Below are 18,217 nucleotides of genomic sequence, written 5' to 3'. Positions count from 1 at the left end.
TGCTGTCAGCGACTACTGAGAGGGGCCCCCTTGAGGGGGATCCCGGTATTGCCGGTAACAGTGTCTTTGCACTTTACTGCATTGACTATCAAAGGGGCGCTCACAGTTTGTCGTTGCATTTTATTCTTAACCAGTCGTTGTCTTGGGGCCCGTGGCCAGCTCGGGGCCCCAAGCAATTGCTTGGTTTGCTTGCCTTCTAGCGACGGGCCTGTATGTCGGCTGATTTTGGCGAACAGTGCCCTGTATCGCCTACCAGAGGGAAGGAGGTTGAACAGTTTGTGACCAGGATCTGAGGGGATTTCTGTAGTAATCAACTGACATTTTTGGAAACAAAAGATTTTACAAGCTTGTGCTTGTGCATGTGTGTGAAATCTGTACTGTGTGTGTCTTTACGTGTGTGTGTGTGTGCGCGTGCATGTGTGTGTGCATGCGTGTGTGTGTAATGTGTGTGTGTGCATGCGTGTGTGTTTATGTGTTTGTGTGTGTGTGTGCCTGCATGTGTGTGCGTGTGTCTTTATGGGTGTGTGTGCGTGCGTACGTAATGTACAGTCACCAAATGTACACATACTGTATATTCCTCACACATCATCCCGGTGTTTCCGTCCAAAACTTCACATTAGTGTCAATACAATTCAAACTGGATGTTTACTGGTTGCCCACTTAAAATCTAATGTAATGTAATTCTAATGTGATATTCCCCTGTTTCATTAAGCATGTATTTATTTTAGCATCAAATAAATGAACATTAGATATACAAACAAATGCACTGAATAAATGATGGATATTGGGAATAACAAGATGACTTTTTCACAACAAAACTACATATTGCATCTTCAAGAACCAAGTCCATTTAGCTACAACTAAACTCTTCGCAATGATTAATAGCATGGGTTAGATTCTTGCGCAGTGTGTCAATGGTGCTGTAATTTGGAAATGCCAGGGTCATGTAACATGTGCTGGACTGTGGATAGCGTTCATCAGCGTTGGTCACGTTCAGCTTATAGACAGTCAGACGGAGTTTGGCAAGACCTCCTACTGGTAACCGGTCTGTTCCCCGAACGAAGGCTAACAGAAAAAAAGTCAAATAAATCAGCAATGCCTGATAGAAAAAGTCTGTATGCTAATATGGCTGATAGCCAGTTTTAAATCAAGTCAAGTATAGCACTGAGTTTGGGGGGTTATTATACTCACATAAAAACTTCTTCTTGTTTTCATCAGAATACTCAAAGAAAACTTTCCAGAAATCCTCAACTGTTTTGTCAGTGGGGTTACACCTGTAGATTGCGTTCTGGTCAAACAAAACACAAAATAAGAAGGCAATGTCAGTGAAAATGAAGAAAAGGTCAAGCCTAACTCCTGTGAGACTGAAGAAAAGGTCAAGCCTGACTCTTGTGAGACTGCTGTGAGTGATGCAGTGAATGACTGGTCTGACGGGCACCTTCTGTAGCTCCTCCCACTGGTATTCCAACTCTCCACAGAGAACGTTCATCAGCTCATCAGGACGGAACATTTTCCATGTCTTGCATGGGCAGCCCAGGTCAAAGCCCTTGGAAAAGTCTTCAAATTGCCGAGTGACAGATGTGTTGAGCACATAGTCCACATACAAGTCAACATATCTTTTCCTAGTAAAGACACAGGATCAACACACACACATACACACTTAATGATTATAATGTATTCATGGGTTTCATCAGGTCCCTTTCCACAGGTGTATTAATCAAACACCATGCAGTCTGCATTGATAATCAAGGTGCTTGATTTATTACACCAGTGGAAAGGGACCTGGTGAAACCCATGAATATTTACAGAGTTAGATGTGAGATATTTATTGAGAAGCAAGATCTACCTATTTGCTTTGGAAACTAAGACATTCCCTCCGTCTTGAATCAGGTCATGACCCTTCACCTGTTACAAGATAGAAGCATATGAGCAAATAAAGTCAAGACAGGACCTGTGGTCTAACTGACTGATCTGGATCAACATTGAGCTGCTGTCTGGGTTAATATAACAAGAGGGCAGTACTTACGGTGAAATCCAAATACATATAATCAATAACATCTTCATCTTCATCCAACAGTTGTTTCAATCCCCTTATCATAAAAGGAACAATTTAAGCAAACATAACAGTTTGTTATATTTTCAATGTATGTTCCTAGTAGCTCTTATAACTGAGTTCTATAATCCTCAAATTCATTGCTATTCACTGTATACGGGTCAATAACGTGACATGCAGATTTCTGTGTCCGAGTCCATTAATTTGGTTTACAAGCATTAGCCTAGAAATCTAGACGCGCCCCTAGCGGCAGCAAATTACATTTGCTGCCAGGGCTAGTCTAGCAACTCTCCGTTGACTTGTGAGCTCTAGAAATCGAAACTAAATCCGGCATTGAAATCGTGTATAGAGTCGTTTGTTGGGCTTAACATAATGATTGATGGCAGAGTTGCAACGGTTTGGCTTGAATTCCCTGCTACTTGAAAACAAATATCCTATTGCGTCCTATTGCGTGCAGAGGGAATTTGAAAGACAACAGATTATCCCGACCCTCGGACTGAGCACTGCGAACGGTGAGTGCCCAGACCCTACATTTTAATGTGGGTCTGGCTCGCCAGGCTAAACAAGCATCATTTTATTCTATATATAATTTATTCTTGTATAATTTGAACATATTTTCTGTTTATCATAAAAATTATATATATATTATGTTTTGTCATTTGAAACCCTTAAAATGTTAGGTGGCGCAACGGTCCAAGTAAATTAACACTATCATGTAAAATGTAGGCTATTAAACATAGAATTTAAAAGGTAAGGAAATAAAAAAAATATATATGGGGACATAATTGTATTATTCTATTTTATTTACTAGTTTATTTACTAGTTTACTAGCTCTTAAGTTGTTTCAAAAATGTAAAAAAAACGTTTGTCCAGAAATGTGCAGATCTGAAATATCTGAAAACTCTGAAATGTGAACAGATTAACTTAATGGCAAAGTCAAAAGGTTATATAGGTGTCCATGCCTGTATAATTTGAAATTAGTAGCAAAAGTCAGGTGGTGCAACCAGGTAAAATACTAATTTAAACCAAGAAATAGTAGATTAAAGAATTGAAATGGTTTAAAATGTCCTGTACCTAATTATTCTATTAAACAATGTTTTTTAAAAATTTTTAAAGTATTTATTCAAATTTTAAATGTAAACTTGGATGTTGGAAAACCAAAATACCCACCCTCTACAATAGAGTATTCATAAGTTACTTTTAATACCAAGGTCAACTACAAAATAATAATTTGTTACGCACTGTTAGACACTCTAAGGTACAGTATACTTACCTAAAAAAACATTTTTTAAGAAACTTTTGGTTAGGCCACCTGACAATTTTGGGTAGTGAAATTGCAAATACAGTCTAAAAGTGTATTAAAACCCCTGTAAATGCAGCCATTAACACTTATTTAAACATAGTCTTTCAACTTCAAAAAATGCATTCTGTCCATTTCTAAAGATTATTTTGAAAACACGTTTTTACATTTATGTTATATGTGAAAACCATACAAAAATAAAATATCAGCTCTCACAGCAGGATGTCATCAAATATGACAGATGTTCTGTTTTGGGGTAATTGAAGGCCTGTCTTTTGGCAATTTTGTTTCTGCAACTCACTAGTTTGGCACACACTAATTCGCATGGGTTGAGAACAATGTAGTGGTTTTATTTTGCTTGCATTTTTTACTGTGGTGGGTTAAATTTGGCTTTATATTGTAAATGAAGTGGGGCAGAATGGTACTCTTTTGTGCCAATGGAATCCGCTTAGTAATCGCTACCTGGCTTCGCATGATGACAGTTCCTCCAGATCTTCCAAAGTTGTTTTCAGACCCAGAAGTTTCTTAAAAAGTGCTTGTGGAAAGAGGGAGTTGACTGTGAAGTGATTATACAGTGCCATCCCAAAGATCATGCCCAGGTAAAAGGATTCGCTGGTGCCCCTGGTAATCTCATGCTGTAAAAAATTTTTCACTCATGACAAACCGCTTAGGAATTATAAAACAACAATGAAAACAGCAATGAGATGAAAATGTATCAACATGTATATAATTCGGAAATGTTACTATTTGTGACCAGGCATGGCAAAACCAGGCACATGTCTCCCCAGAGACATTTTGAGTTATTCACCGATTCTGAAAGTGTAGTTTTTAGCCTAGAAATCTAGACGCGCCCCTAGCGGCAGCAAATTACATTTGCTGCCAGGGCTAGTCTAGCAACTCTCCGTTGACAATGTGAGCTCCAGAAATCGAAACTTAATCTGGCATTGAAATCGTGTATAGAGTCGTTTGTTGGGCTTAACATAATGATTAATGGCAGAGTTGCAACGGTTTGGCTTGAATTCCCTGCTACTTGAGAACAAATATCCTATTGCGGTCCTCTGCGTGCAGAGGGAATTTGAAAGACAACTGATTATCCCGCACCTCGGACTGAGCACTGCGAACGGTGAGTGCCCAGACCCTACATTTTAATGTGGGTCTGGCTCGCCAGGCTAAGAGTTTAGCGGAGTGGATGGGATTTTTTTTTTAGAAAAAATATATCTCGGTGCACATTGGGATCTTAATTTAATGCCTTCCATATGTTAGGCACTGGGGTCACCTCTATTGCTTCTAGTGGTCATACCTTATTTTTAGGATCAGTTGAATTGTTTTGAGTTTTTGTCGTAACATGGTGATAACGAACTACAGTTGCATGTGACGTCACAGGTTTGGGCGCTTAATCTCTAACTGATCAATAAGGCAATTTGCTTAACTGGCTTAACATATTTTTGTAATAACGGAGCGTGATGTAAACCGCGTGATGATTACCTTTATGTCTGGATAACTGGTGGTGTGCTTCTACTCACATGAAGAGCTGGCAGTAAGTGTTACAGTTTTTTCTGATTGCTTAAGCACATTTTTTGTAACTATAGCTTTTTTTGCAAAACTCTACACACAAATAGGAAAACCTTTCACCCAATCAGCAAAACATTGTAGTTCTCTTGCAAAAGCTAACACTCCTTGCTTAACTCTTCACCCATAGACCTATTTAAAAAAAAAATATTGTGAAGCCAAATCAGCGATGTTATCCACCAAAAATATTTTTCAGTGTCTATACAGTAATAATCTTCTAACTGTGAAAATGTCAGACCCTATATTGCCTTATTTTAAAAAAAATCGAAATTGCTCCTTTTGTTTCATAAACGGACTACAAAAGAAGTCACGTAGGCTACTACAAAAGAAGTCACGTGACTTTACCCTTCTACGTTACTCACGGTAGCATGGTTTGTTTATTAGGCTGGTTAGCATTGACACTTACAGTTTTTTTCTGAATGCTTAAACACAACTGTGATTCTTATAGCACAATTTCTAAATCTATTAATATAGCAAAACCACTCACTGAGTTCGCAAAACTAAAAGCACAAACACTGCTTTGCACTCAGTTTGCAATTTTGTAACACACACTTTGCACAATTGTAGGCACAATTCACTGCACAGTACTCTTTGCGGAACTGTAAACACAACTCATGCTTTACACTCAAGTTTCAAATGATCAACACACTCCTAGCAAATCTATACACTATTATTTTCACTATTTTGCCAACTCTCTGGCACACTGTCTCATGTGAAAACTGTTTTAGATAATTAGTTCATTTTGCAATCAGCCTAAGCACTATAAATAAGAAACAGGTACAATGGGTACAATAGAGGGAGCAGGAAGAGTGAGAGAAGTAAGAATTAGAGGAGGCTGAAGAATAGGATGTGGAGGTGAAGAAGTGAGAGGGAGAGAATGACAAGGACAAGGAGGTAAAGTTAGAGGAAGAGGACAAAGAGGAGCAAGAGGATGATGGGGAGGGGGAAGAGAAAGGGTAAGAAGAGAAAGAAATAGCCCTTTTACAGGCAACAGTCTACATGTGGGGATATTGTCATGTCAGGCCTGTATACGGCATTCCACAATATATTTTCCCCGGTGCCTTGGACTAGTGTACAAATGTACAACACTTGGACAAATGTATGACCTCAAACTGACATAGTCTACCTTGTGCACAGAGAAAGCAAAAGCCAGATGTGTTTTTCATTCATACCATCAGTGTGTAGTTGGCACATTGTGTGCTTACAATTGTGATGGCTTGTGTTTACTATTTGACTTGGAGCTGCTCTTCGATAGGAACGCAACCGCTTGGGGCGCTGGTTTTCACTTTCCCTCCCTATTCAAACGCTGGTTTACTTCCTGAAACTTAACCATTTTCAAAGACAAAATATACACTTTTAAAGCAACCAATGCTGTTATCTAAAACATGAATTGCTTCTTTAGGACTTCAACTTGCACATTCTGCAAAAAAACGAAAATAACTAATTTTGAAAAAAAAAAAAATCAAAGTCGTTTTTCGCGACTTGCGTCTCTGCGACTTGAGCCTGGTTTTGCCATGTCTGGTCACATTTATGGGCAAAAAGAAGTCACAAAGTCCCTCTAAGCATAACTCACATCTGGTCTGAACCAGGCGCACTGGGAGTCATCGTCGTAGATTTCCAATGTCTTACTTCCCTCAGTAGAAAATGCCTTTGTAATGAGGTTGAAGAAGGCACGGGACACGCCTCCAATATCCACACCATCTTCCTCCTCAAATTTAACCTGACAGTATAGTAACAGTATTAATAACATTTATGATTTAAATTTGAATGTAACAGTAGTTTTCTTTTTTTTATCATTCTCACCTTTAGTGGCCTCCTGAATAGATAGTGTTCTGCTGAGTGAAGCTGACTGAGGACACTCTCCAGAAGTTCAGTTCGCCTCACTGTCAGCTCAAATTCGGCTGATTGTAGAAACCAGTGACGGAAGCTAGATTCCTCAGAATTAAACAGATGTGAATATTTCTATAACAATATAGGCTAGACAAAAAATTAACTCCAATGAAACATTTAACATCATTATATACCATGTAAACCATCGCATTTCAACCATGACTTTAACGAAAGGAAAGCTTCACAATGTGAAATCATGAGTTTCTTGTTAATGCTTGCACATACTTCCATGGTAGAATCCAAAGATGCTTTTACTATGTATTGTGTCTTGCATTTTCTATTGAAAACATTTGTAAAAATGAAAATGTAACGCCCAGTAACTTTCTGCCAGTAAAATTTCTGTAACTTTGTATATTTTTGCCAAAAAATCCTTCACTAGGCTAATAACGTTTCTTTAGCCTGCGAGAACCCTGACGAACCTTTTATTTTGCAAATTTGAATTTGCTCTGCAAGTCCGTCTGGCAAAGAGGCCAATCACTCCCATTTCCACTGTTCCTAAAACCTGGGCACCAATCACAACCGTTGAGGCGGGCTTACCATAACATCAAAGCAGTTTTTGAAAAACGCCCCTTGGAAATGGGAGGTGAATGAACCTTGTCCAGACCCAATCTCAATTTCAATAGACTAGTGCGGAAGGCTTTTCCTGTACACTCATGTATTTCCAGTGGAGTGTTGTAACGACATCTTCTGTTATATTCTGCTTGTTGCGGCGATCTGCCGGGAGGTGTGCCTGCGCGAGGGTGCATCTGACAGCGGCCTTGCTGCTACATACGCGTAATAGCGAGCGTGCAGCTCCACAGCGCGCCTCAGCAGGTGAGCAAAATTAGACTAATTTGCAGCACACGCCAGAAACCCCCATACAATAGAAGCACCGCGAGTTTGTTCAGTTGTTTGCAACGCAGCTAAGAACAGCAGAAGAAAGGAGAAATCGCTAAAGAATCACAGAATTAAAGCTCAAAGGAAAAGATCAAAAGGGCTAACGGTAAGCTGACATCTCTTTACTGAACTCTGGAGGCTGTGATCGCCGGCTACGTAGTAGTCTGTCTATGAACAAGTGAAATGTATTGTCTGTTGATTGAGATGCATTGGCTGTTGGATTGAAGTTAATAAGCTGTTTAAACTATTTATTAAACCTTAGTTGAATATGTTTTCTTGATGAAATGTATAAGTATTATTAAGATTATAGCGAATTTTGCGTCATAATACAAGAGGTAAATGTTTAGTTTTGTATAAAGAGATTTAAGATTATTTCCTGCTCAGGAATGGTTATGCTAATCTACAGTAACATTGTTTGGAATGCTTGATTTCATTTAGGTTAAAATTCTGATAGAAATACATGTCATATATAAAATCTGTAACCTATAGAATAATCTAGGTTAAAACATAAGGTAAAACAGGTTAATTTAAAATGGGTTTAAAAGTAGAACTGGCTTTCTGCTTATTCAATGCCTAATTTGTAGGCTACTGTTTGCCACTGTACTTACCTTTTGCCTTATTTAAATGTACTTTGTTGTGCTTTGTTGTATTTGATGGAAATACTAAACTTTATTTAAATTGTTTTTATTTTTGTATGTTTAAAGGTTTTTCACCTTCCTCCTTGTTTACTGGTCAAATAAATTGAAGAACAAGTGAAATCCTGAGTCTGGTCAATCCCTTTTCAAGTGTGGGAAGCCATGATGTTTTAAATACACTTGACACTGCTCCTTACAGCTTCACTCTGACACTGAGGCCAGTTGTACGTACATTTGCGAACGTAGCGTTATCAGCGCCATGGACAAACCGCAGATAGCGAACGCAGTCATACCCAAGTGTACGTCGTATTGATCAAACATTCAATTCATAGTGTAATCTGCGCCTTTCTCTGCCTTTCTCCGCCCCCTACCGCAATTTACGAACGTCCACAACTGAACGGAATAGCCTACATATAAGCGCAGTTGAATGAAGTTAACTGATGACAACATTAAAAAGAATCAAACATTTAGTGATCATGAAATAATACCATACATGATAAGATGTCAACAAGCAGGGAGATAATGAAGATGAAAGTAAGACATTCGAAAGGCGAACGAAAGTTAAGGTTGCTTTTGATCCTTGTATCCTTGATAGTACAAAGACTTACAAAACTGGTGCTCTAAATAGCGATTCTGTTGTCTTTGAAAGGTTCTCTTATTGACACATTGAACTGCAATTTGGATTTAACACCTGCTTTTACAAGGCGGAAGTATTTATGTGCAGAATAGACGTGCGTTTTCACGAGCAGTCTTTGTACATGCCACGGAATACATAATTAGGCGCTCTTTACGCTTCCCCTCCCATCTCTACGCTAAACTCCCACTTTCCCCTGGATCCTCCCATGAATGAATTGGCATGACACGAAAAACGGAATGTGCCATTTTCAGCTCCCGCTACAGGCAGTTTGCGCTTTTACCTCATTGCAACTGTTCGTATACCCTGCAATGATTTTACACGCACGTTGTGAAACAAATACGCCTGAAGTGGGCGCAAAAGCGTTAGTACATCTGGCCCTGAATATCTTGTTTGCCCAAAATAAAAACTTTAACACACGCATAAATCCTTCTTTATTGTAACGTGCTGATTCCCTAGTGCAACACCCAACCGGGTCCGTGTAGACACTAATTACATTCAAACACACCTGGCTGTTCTGGAAATAAACCAGTGCACAGAGAGCATTCTGTGCACATAGTCTATTGAGGCCTGGCGTTAACTAGGCTAAGGTTTCTGAAAATCACAGGAAATATTCGGTAACACTTGCCATGTCACTATTATGTTGATACTGTCATGATGACACTTGAACCCTAACCCTAACTTGTTATGACAAAAACCAAATGTCACTTAATAACATAAGCATTATGTCATAAATGTTTATGACTTGTTTATGACACGTTCATGACAGTGTTATGTCACTTTTATGCCGAAACTGTCAAGTAACCAAATATTCTTCAAATATTTAATGAATAAAAGATATTTTCTGTAATTTTCTATCTATACACTTTTTATACAGTGTATACAAATGTAGTTATAGACTCATTTTTAGGGTTTAGAGACTGTTATCAATACCTACTTCTTTCATCTTTTGGGCTGTGCCTTTAAAAAAGGCATATTTGGCCTCTAGGTCATAGATGCAGGTACATGATTCCAACATCTTAAGGGTTGCCTGAAGTAGAATGCACATCAAAGTGAAAAACTGGATATCAATTCCAGTAATCAATTTGTGATGGAATCTGGGAAAACCCATCACATGGTGAAATCCAAAATCCTTGATTACTGCTGTTTCAACCCTCTCTGATGAAATTTCTGCAACTTAAGCAACAATTTTACCATCCTAACAATATCCTGGATACTGTCCCATAGCAACATCCTGGATACCGTCCCATAGCAACATCCTGGCTGATGCTAAAGTGGAATTAAAATCTTAAATTGGTGAAATGTCACCATGTGTTGGGTTTTCCCAGACCCCATCACATTTGTGTTGTAATGCATTTTCTTTTTGTAAAACCTTTATAAATAAGGTCTACCTCAACTGCAGTCTTTTCTTGGTATATTGAGGCCATGTCCGCAATGTCCTCCTCCTCAAATGCATGACAAAATGCATAGTCATCCCAATCATCTGTCAGGACCTGCAGCCTACTGCGTATCTGAAAATATATCCATAGAAATAATTGTTTAAATGTTAAAAGACTCTTAAACCTAAACTACAAACTGGGGGTAAAACACTTACTTGATTAATGTAGATGTTTATATTTTTGATCTGGAACATGTTTTCTGGAACTTTTCTTCTGTGTGTAGCCTGCCAGTCAAAGAGTTACATGTATAATTTTGGAATCCTATACTCAGCTTAATCCTGCTCCTAAACCAACTCCTCCCCCCCCCCTGCATGTTTGCCATCTTTCCCTGCCTGAAAGCATTGGTACCAAAGTGCTCCGCTCTCTCTCTCTCTCTCTCTCTCTCTCTCTCTCTCTATATATATATATATATATATATATATATATATATATATATATACTAAGATTTTGGATTATGACAAACTGAACACGTATGATTTATTGAATCATTAGCACTGCAGTGACACTTGTCTTAAAGGTACTACCAGCGATTCTGGAAAACGTCACATCCGTTGATATTTGAACTAAACACCAACAAAACACAAGAGAGCAAACTAATCAGTCCCCTTCCCAAACTCCCCTTCCAATTCCACAAACTTCTGCCCCTGGTGATTGGCTGGGGGACAGGCTTGCTCCACTTTGTTTGTTTTCAGCTCATGGAGCAGGCTTAAAATGGCTTAGAATCGCTGACAGTAGCTTTAAGCACTGGTGTGATTACAAAAGAAAGATAAGGGGTAAAGGCCCATTCACACCAAGAACGATAACGATAACTATAACTATAACCATAACGATAAAAGCGTTCACACTGAACAACGATAAACAAAGTCTCTCCTTGTGTTAATAAATGTGACGGCTAAAATTTGATGGGTTCTAATTGGCTATTAGCATTTTATCGTTGTGAAAATCGCTCTGAAAGTGATCCCCAACGATATCGTTCTTCATGTCGTTATCGTTATAGTTTATGTGTGAACGTCGTCATTCATATTAACGAGAACGATATTTATTTATAGATATCGTTATCGTTCTTGGTGTGAATGGGCCTTTAGGATGGGATAAGGGTAAGGATGGTGCTTTGTCCAAGACCATGAAGTATCCCTACATACAAAATATGAATCAATGTAATCAAAATATCTCTTGAAATTAACTTTCCTCTATGATGTGATTGTCATAGTATTCACTCTGTACAACAATGCCACAATACCTCATACACCCTCTGCAGGACTTCCACCACTTTCTGCAAAGCTTCATGACCAAAGAGTCTTTTGGGGATTCCATCAAGTAATGTTTCGCACACTGAGCGGAATGTTGTAACAAGTGCTCTAATGAAAGAGTCAGACAGGCTGGACCAAAGCATTCCTGTAACCCCAAAATAAACAAAAAAATGTACCAGTTTCCATACAACTTTAACTGCCACCTCAGATTCTACCCATGAGAAAGAAAAAAATGAAAGAGAAATAATTACTTCTGAGTACAGTTGTTCAACCAATGCAACAGGTATTAGCATAGACTTATTGGTTGCAAAAGACAGTTCTTACCCAGAGCTTTTAGTGAATCACGGTGCAGCCTGAGAATGGCCTCGGCCAATGAGACGGCGAGGTCTGTCCCCCTGTGCTGTTTGAGCAGCACCCTGAGCAGCTCTGGCAGGATGAGGTAAACTCTGAGGCCCTCCACTCCAGCAGGGCTGGGGCTCAGGGACGGGAGCAGATGCTGCTGCACAACTTGACTGACCTGAAATTAAGCCATTGATTGAGAGATTGAATGTTTTCATAGCTGAAAAAACACACTGTGCATTGATATGCAGACACCCTCTACCTTCATCATGACTCTCCTCTCCTTTTTCGTCGTGGAGAGCTTCTCAAAAGCAATGCGAGCCAGAGACAAATCCAGGCCTAAGTACCCAGCTGATGTTTTGTAATGTCCATCACAGCTAAACATGAGAGAAAACTAAATTATGCACAGAATACAACAATAACTGTATGTTTGTGATTTTTAATTTGATCAAGAGAACAATGGGCATGTACCCTGTCTCAAGGAAGCTTCCATTGATGCTTGAAGCAGATGAAAATATTTCTGTTATCTCACTGTATCCAAGAGAAAAGTTTGAAGTTTGATCACTGAATCAAGCGCCTCTGCTCATGGGCCCAGTAACATGTAACATTCAGACAGAAAAAAAACAATCAAACAAATGAAAACTTGCCTCTGGATTCTTTCCCAGGAGGAATTACAGCCGGAGATCCACTTGTCAATCTTTTTCTCATCTAGTGCTTCTCTCTTTTTTATGGTGGGTTTGTGCTTGGCTGGGCCTTTCTGGCATTCCTGTCATATTAGCAGGATGTTTCTGTTATTTTGACCCACCTTAGTAGTTTTTTTATCAATAGCAGATAACCAGTACATGATTTAGGGCATTTTCAAACTCACCTGAGTAGAATCTAATAAAGCAAATGAGAGATTCCCTCCAGCAATAAGTTTTGTTACTCTCTGCTCCACACTGTGAATTGAGACATATGTCATGACATGAGGACTTCCTCTGAGTGTGGGAATCTACTCATGTCTGAATCTGCTTCTCAGGCCACTCACCTTGTGATAAGTGCACAAGTAGAGAGAGGAACACACTGATTGACTATCTGTCCATTTCCAAGCTGCCCCTGGTCACCACGTCCAAATGAGTAAATCTTTGAGGGTCCTACCAGCGCCAGTGTGTGGTGCCTTGAATCAAAGCAACCAACAACAAAAATAAGTGTGTGATCACAGATATTTGGCTCCTCATTGAATTTAGTTCTTTGGCAATGATACAAATGTACACCGCTGTTCACGTGCAGACCACTTTTAGAATGACATATAGCAGCCAGAATTCAATTCAAATCCCTCACTTTGGCCAACAGGACACTTACTGGATCTGCACCTTGCTGTCTTAATTGCATGATCTGAGCGTCTATGACGACCATGCATTGACATTAAAACATCACAGTCACTACAGTTCTACATTTGTATGTTTATATTTTTTGTTAATATCATAACTCATTATTTTTTTAATTGATGGTATCTGATATTGTAATTATTACGCTTAATGTAGGCTTTTTGATTTTATTTTTTAACTATTATGTAATGGTTATACACTGTAAGTCGCTTTGGACAATAGCATCTGCCAAATGCCATAAACATAAACATAACATACTTTCCACAGGCAATCTGAGACACCTTTGAGCCCCAGAGTTCAGCCACCAGTCGTGGTCGCAGTTCATCTCTGAAGGAGTTGTGCCCCAGCTGGCCATAACGTCCTGATCCACATGTAAACACTACTCCATCCTTTAAAAGTCAGAGAGAATATCAATAACTCCAAATGCTCTATACATTACAATAACAACAATAACTCTTAATAGGCACAGGAAAAATATTGTACAACCTTTACAAGGATGGCAGTGTGCTCCGCTCCACATGAAATAAAGATGGTCTTCTTGAGACTTAAGCAACTCACATCAACAGGTTCTGGACGATCTGTGACATACAAGTGCCTTACTGTATCACAAAAACTTTGTGAATATGTAACTTACAAAAGGTAACTTTTACAAACAACTTGCGAAAAGACCTGAATGATCTCTGCTTTGCCTGCACAAACCTGAAAGGTCTCCTAGGCCCAGCTGCCCAGCGCTGTTCTTGCCCCAGCCAAACACGGCCCCTGAGAGGGACAGGGCAAAGCTGTGGTCCCCTCCAGCACTGATCTGAGACAGGGGGATCCCCGCCAGAGACTTGAGGGGTTGGGGGGACATGGTGCTGGGCTCCCCCTTCCCCAGACCCAGCTGACCATTGGAGTTCTGGCCCCACGTGAATAACTGCCCGTCTGAGAGGGAAATAAAAGTGATTGGTGGTAGGCTAGTCTGTAAACTAAACATCTATGGATATACTTTTCTTATGACAGGCTCTCATGTAGTCTACCCTGTGAAAGAGCAATCGAATGCTGGTCCCCACATGCAACCTGAGTGATGTGTTCACTATTGAGCCCTTTCATACACCTGAGGAGAAAAAAATATATACTGTTTTAAAACTATTCTGTCAAGTAGGAAGGAACAACTCAACCTGTTCGATGTTACTGAGACTGACCTTGGGATCTGACTTGTATCCATAAGAAAAACCTTCCCCCCATGGGAAATGAGGACAACATGTGCATCCCCACAGCGTATCTCCTTAATCTTCTCTTTCAAGTTGAGGGAATCTATGAATTTTTCATTGTATTAGAATTGCTGACATGGATAACACTACAACACAACGTAGCCTGTATGCAATCGTGTCTTACTTAGTTTTCCAGGTTTTGCTTTTCCGTCCGAACTCTCCACACTCCAGAGATAGTCAACGTTTCCATCACCGCGTAAAAATGCAGCAATCCTTCTTCCAACCGAAATGTCCTGAATTTTGGATTTCGGACGCACAAAGTGTACTCCAGAGTTTGAATCTACTACGACATCAGACCTACGCAACCCTTTACGGGATCCTGCTCCCCAAGAAAACATCGACATCATTCAAGCAATTATTATCAAAATCCGAGTTATCTACCAGCTGCCCTAAAAGCGACAGCGTTTCTAGGCATGAGCTATGCGCATAATGCTTTGGATTATGGCGTTCATACTGGCTGCTATTCAGTGGAATGGGGGTAGTGTTATTGTTTCGGTTTGTCAGATACTGAAACAGTTACATTTTTCATGTGGGCAAGGTCAAGGCACAGAGTTGTGTCGTTTGTAGTGAAACGAAAGTGAGAGTGCTTGCTTACCCTTCCGCTTTCTGCAGTCACTGAAAAAAAGAATCGTTGAATTATACTACATCGGTTGCAAATTAATGAAATGTCTAGGTTTACGAAAGTGAATCATGCAGTGCTAACTCGATCAAGTAGGCCTAATTACAGTGAAACTGAACTTAAATTGATATGAAGTATAGGCCTATGTAATTTAAAGGTAGGCATAGTGTTCTTCAAACATTAATGTTAAAGGGCGATAGTTTTGAAAAAGTTGTGGACGGAATTAAGAAACATTAAAAAATAAATTTACCTAGGTGGATACTATAGGCCTACTTTGTAGCCTACTAACGCATTCATAGTAGAAACAAAGCATGGTTCATCTCAAAGTATAACAAGATACAACTGGTCTCTTAGCATAACTCTTTTCAAGAAACTCATGTAAAAACGTTTGGCAACACTGTTAGCTGCATATCTCAGTGTTCTTGCAAAGGGTCATGGGAACATAATAAAATGGTGACACAAGGCATCCCATGTGTTCCTACTGGTACAGTAGCCTATGTGCTTCACATTGATCAGACATAATTCTGTTGGATGAATTCATTGCTGTGGCAAAATATGTCAGTTTAACATAGTAACATTTGAAAGAAAAACATGAGTTTGTTGAATTTATTATTATATATTTTTTTTATCAAAAGGTGATCACTACAGGTGAATAGGGTAGGCCTACACATTTTAACAGAGATGGCAAAAGTACTCACTTCCCGTACTTAAGTAGAAGTACAAATACTTCTGTTAAAAAATACTCTGGTAAAAGTAGAAGTACTGATTTAATAGGGTGACCAGACGTCCTCTTTTGCCTGGACATGTCCTCTTTTTGAAACCTAAAAATGTGTCCGGGCGGAATTTCAAAGTCGTCCGGGATTTTGTTATTCTAGCCTCAAACATGTTTACAGCGAATTTGCATTGCTCTCTCTTTCATTCATGGATATATCTATGTCTTTCATTCACATACTAGTCACGGCCTCCCCCTACAGTTCGCTTTGCATTGAGTGGAAAGTGTAGGGTGTAGAGCCTGACCTTAGCTACCGTCAATGGTCGATATAATCTCAAACATTTTTTGGTCAGTCAGTCACCTCAATAGCGCAAACTTCCTTGTTTAGTGTAAGTTCACTGACGAATTAAAACGTAAATTTCCATGTTTTTGTCTCGGTCGATATCAACATGAAGCCGAGTGCCGGACCTGCAAAGCAGGCACTTACGCGTCGGTCGCAAATAAAGGTGCCAAGGTGTAGACGTAATGTTAAGGTCGAAAAACTCTGTCACTTTAGCTGATGAGCTCTCACCCCTCGCTGCCGTTCGATGCTTTGCTAAGATCCTGTAGTTTCTTAGGCTACACAATGTTCAGCAAAGCATCGAACGGCAGCGAGGGGTGAGAGCTCATCAGCTAAAGTGACAAAGAGTTTTTCGACCTTAACATTACGTCTCCAAAATCATTTTGATGGCACATAACCTCATAACCATAGACTGTAGAAAATATAACATGACGAACGGCACTTCTGCCATTGTCTGAGCTATTTATTTAGCTGAACCTTTAAACTGCCTTTAAGGGATAGCCTGCACACTGACAACAGCAGATGTCAATAATCCTTTGTCTACTGCAGCCTATATTCAGGTGAATTAAATATGTTGGCATAACATGAGGGATAGATGTAGGCCTATTTCTTTACAAAAAATAAATAAATAATAATAATGGATTGAAAAGAGGTAGGCCTAATAATAGACCAGACATGATTGAATAGATATAAGAAAATGGACAACATATCCACATCAGTCCCCATCAACACAACTGTTTTCATAGGTCAGGACTATTAAGCTCTAAAACAGATTGTTCAAAATTATAGAGCTACTGTAAAAGATTCATGTATTTTCAGAAACACCTTGGATCAAATTCAGAGATAGGCTATGCAACATTAAAGATGGGTCGCCATCCAAATGTATCTTGCGAGTATAGAGCTCAACAGCCCCGCTGTTATTGTAATTATTGTTTTTGCACATTTAAAACTTTCATGTTTTCAAAATAGTCTTTTGAGGCCAGGCCCCCAAGAAGTGTCCTCTTTTTCACAAACCCAAATCTGGTCACCCTAGATTTAACTTCTTTACTCAAGTAAAAGTAACAAAGTACAGGCTTGGAAATTTACTTTACTAAAGTATAAAAGTAAAAGTCTCAGAGTGCAAAAGTGCCAGTCTCTCTTTTTAATTCTTCCCATAACCTGTTGGGCCATTTCTAGGCTTCCCCCCCTCCAACATTGCACTGCCTACTTCAGAGGGCAGTGTGTTCTTTGGCCTACCATCAAATGCTGGACATCTTTAGAAAGCTAAGATCCTGTAGTTTCTTAGGAAACATTGGCACAGAGTTACAGAGCCTAGAATATATAGTTTTTTCTTTCTGCCTGATAACAGGCATCTCTTAACTGACCACAATTCAGCCCTCTAGGTCACTTGATATGATTTTAGAAACACAACTGAGCCCTAGCACCAGGTCTTGCGAAGCTGTGTGCAAAAGTTCCCATCTGCTATTGATGACGCGAAAAATAATAACGGTAACTCCACTGAAATTGTTTGAAACTAAAGTAACGAGCCAGTTTTGTAAAATGTAAGGAGTAGAAAGTACCGATATTCGTGTTAAATTATAAGGAGTAAAAGTAAAAACTCGCCTCAAAAATAAATAGTAAAGTAAAAATATCTGAAAAATCTACTTGAGTACAGTAACGAAGTATTTGTACTTAGTTACTTCCCATCTCTGCATTTTAACTAATAGATATCACCATGAAACTTGCCCAGTTGTTTACTCACATAAAGCCTTTTTTTTGTATTGCAAGCTTTCTGAAATCTTATATTCAAATACAAATTGGCATTATTTGTATAAAAATATGGTAATTTGCATATAATTCCAAAAACAGAAACGAATATTGGATAAAGTCAAGATTAAAATGTGTATTTTGTTAACATATTAGATACAAGTAACACACTTACAAGGATACAAGGAAGTTTATTGT

General features: G+C 39.1%; 1 protein-coding gene across 1 annotated transcript; it reads right to left on the bottom strand.

Annotated features, from left to right (window-relative positions):
• Window positions 1–702: 702 nt before the first annotated feature.
• Window positions 703–15,086, bottom strand: LOC143133503 (putative E3 ubiquitin-protein ligase HERC3). The gene is made up of 24 exons (XM_076293267.1): window positions 14,727–15,086; window positions 14,534–14,645; window positions 14,369–14,445; window positions 14,052–14,273; window positions 13,839–13,930; window positions 13,611–13,741; window positions 13,013–13,141; window positions 12,854–12,923; window positions 12,592–12,751; window positions 12,457–12,553; window positions 12,248–12,362; window positions 11,971–12,163; window positions 11,637–11,791; window positions 10,552–10,620; window positions 10,349–10,468; window positions 9,895–9,987; window positions 6,726–6,857; window positions 6,496–6,642; window positions 3,816–3,988; window positions 2,027–2,090; window positions 1,847–1,905; window positions 1,439–1,622; window positions 1,192–1,288; window positions 703–1,065 (listed from the first exon to the last, which is right to left on the bottom strand). Exons 1-24 carry the CDS (start codon window positions 14,947–14,949, stop codon window positions 851–853), a joined length of 3,129 nt encoding a protein of 1,042 aa, XP_076149382.1. The 5' UTR covers window positions 14,950–15,086; the 3' UTR covers window positions 703–850.
• Between the last annotated feature and the right edge of the window lie 3,131 nt (window positions 15,087–18,217).

This window comes from Alosa pseudoharengus, unplaced genomic scaffold (genome assembly GCF_046254945.1).
Source record: "Alosa pseudoharengus isolate Yale_2024_CS ecotype anadromous, Long Island Sound unplaced genomic scaffold, YU_APseudo_1.1 YU_APseudo_1.1_scf_2, whole genome shotgun sequence".
In the NCBI taxonomy this organism is placed as follows: domain Eukaryota; kingdom Metazoa; phylum Chordata; class Actinopteri; order Clupeiformes; family Clupeidae; genus Alosa; species Alosa pseudoharengus.
This window is presented reverse-complemented; position numbering and strand designations above follow the sequence as displayed.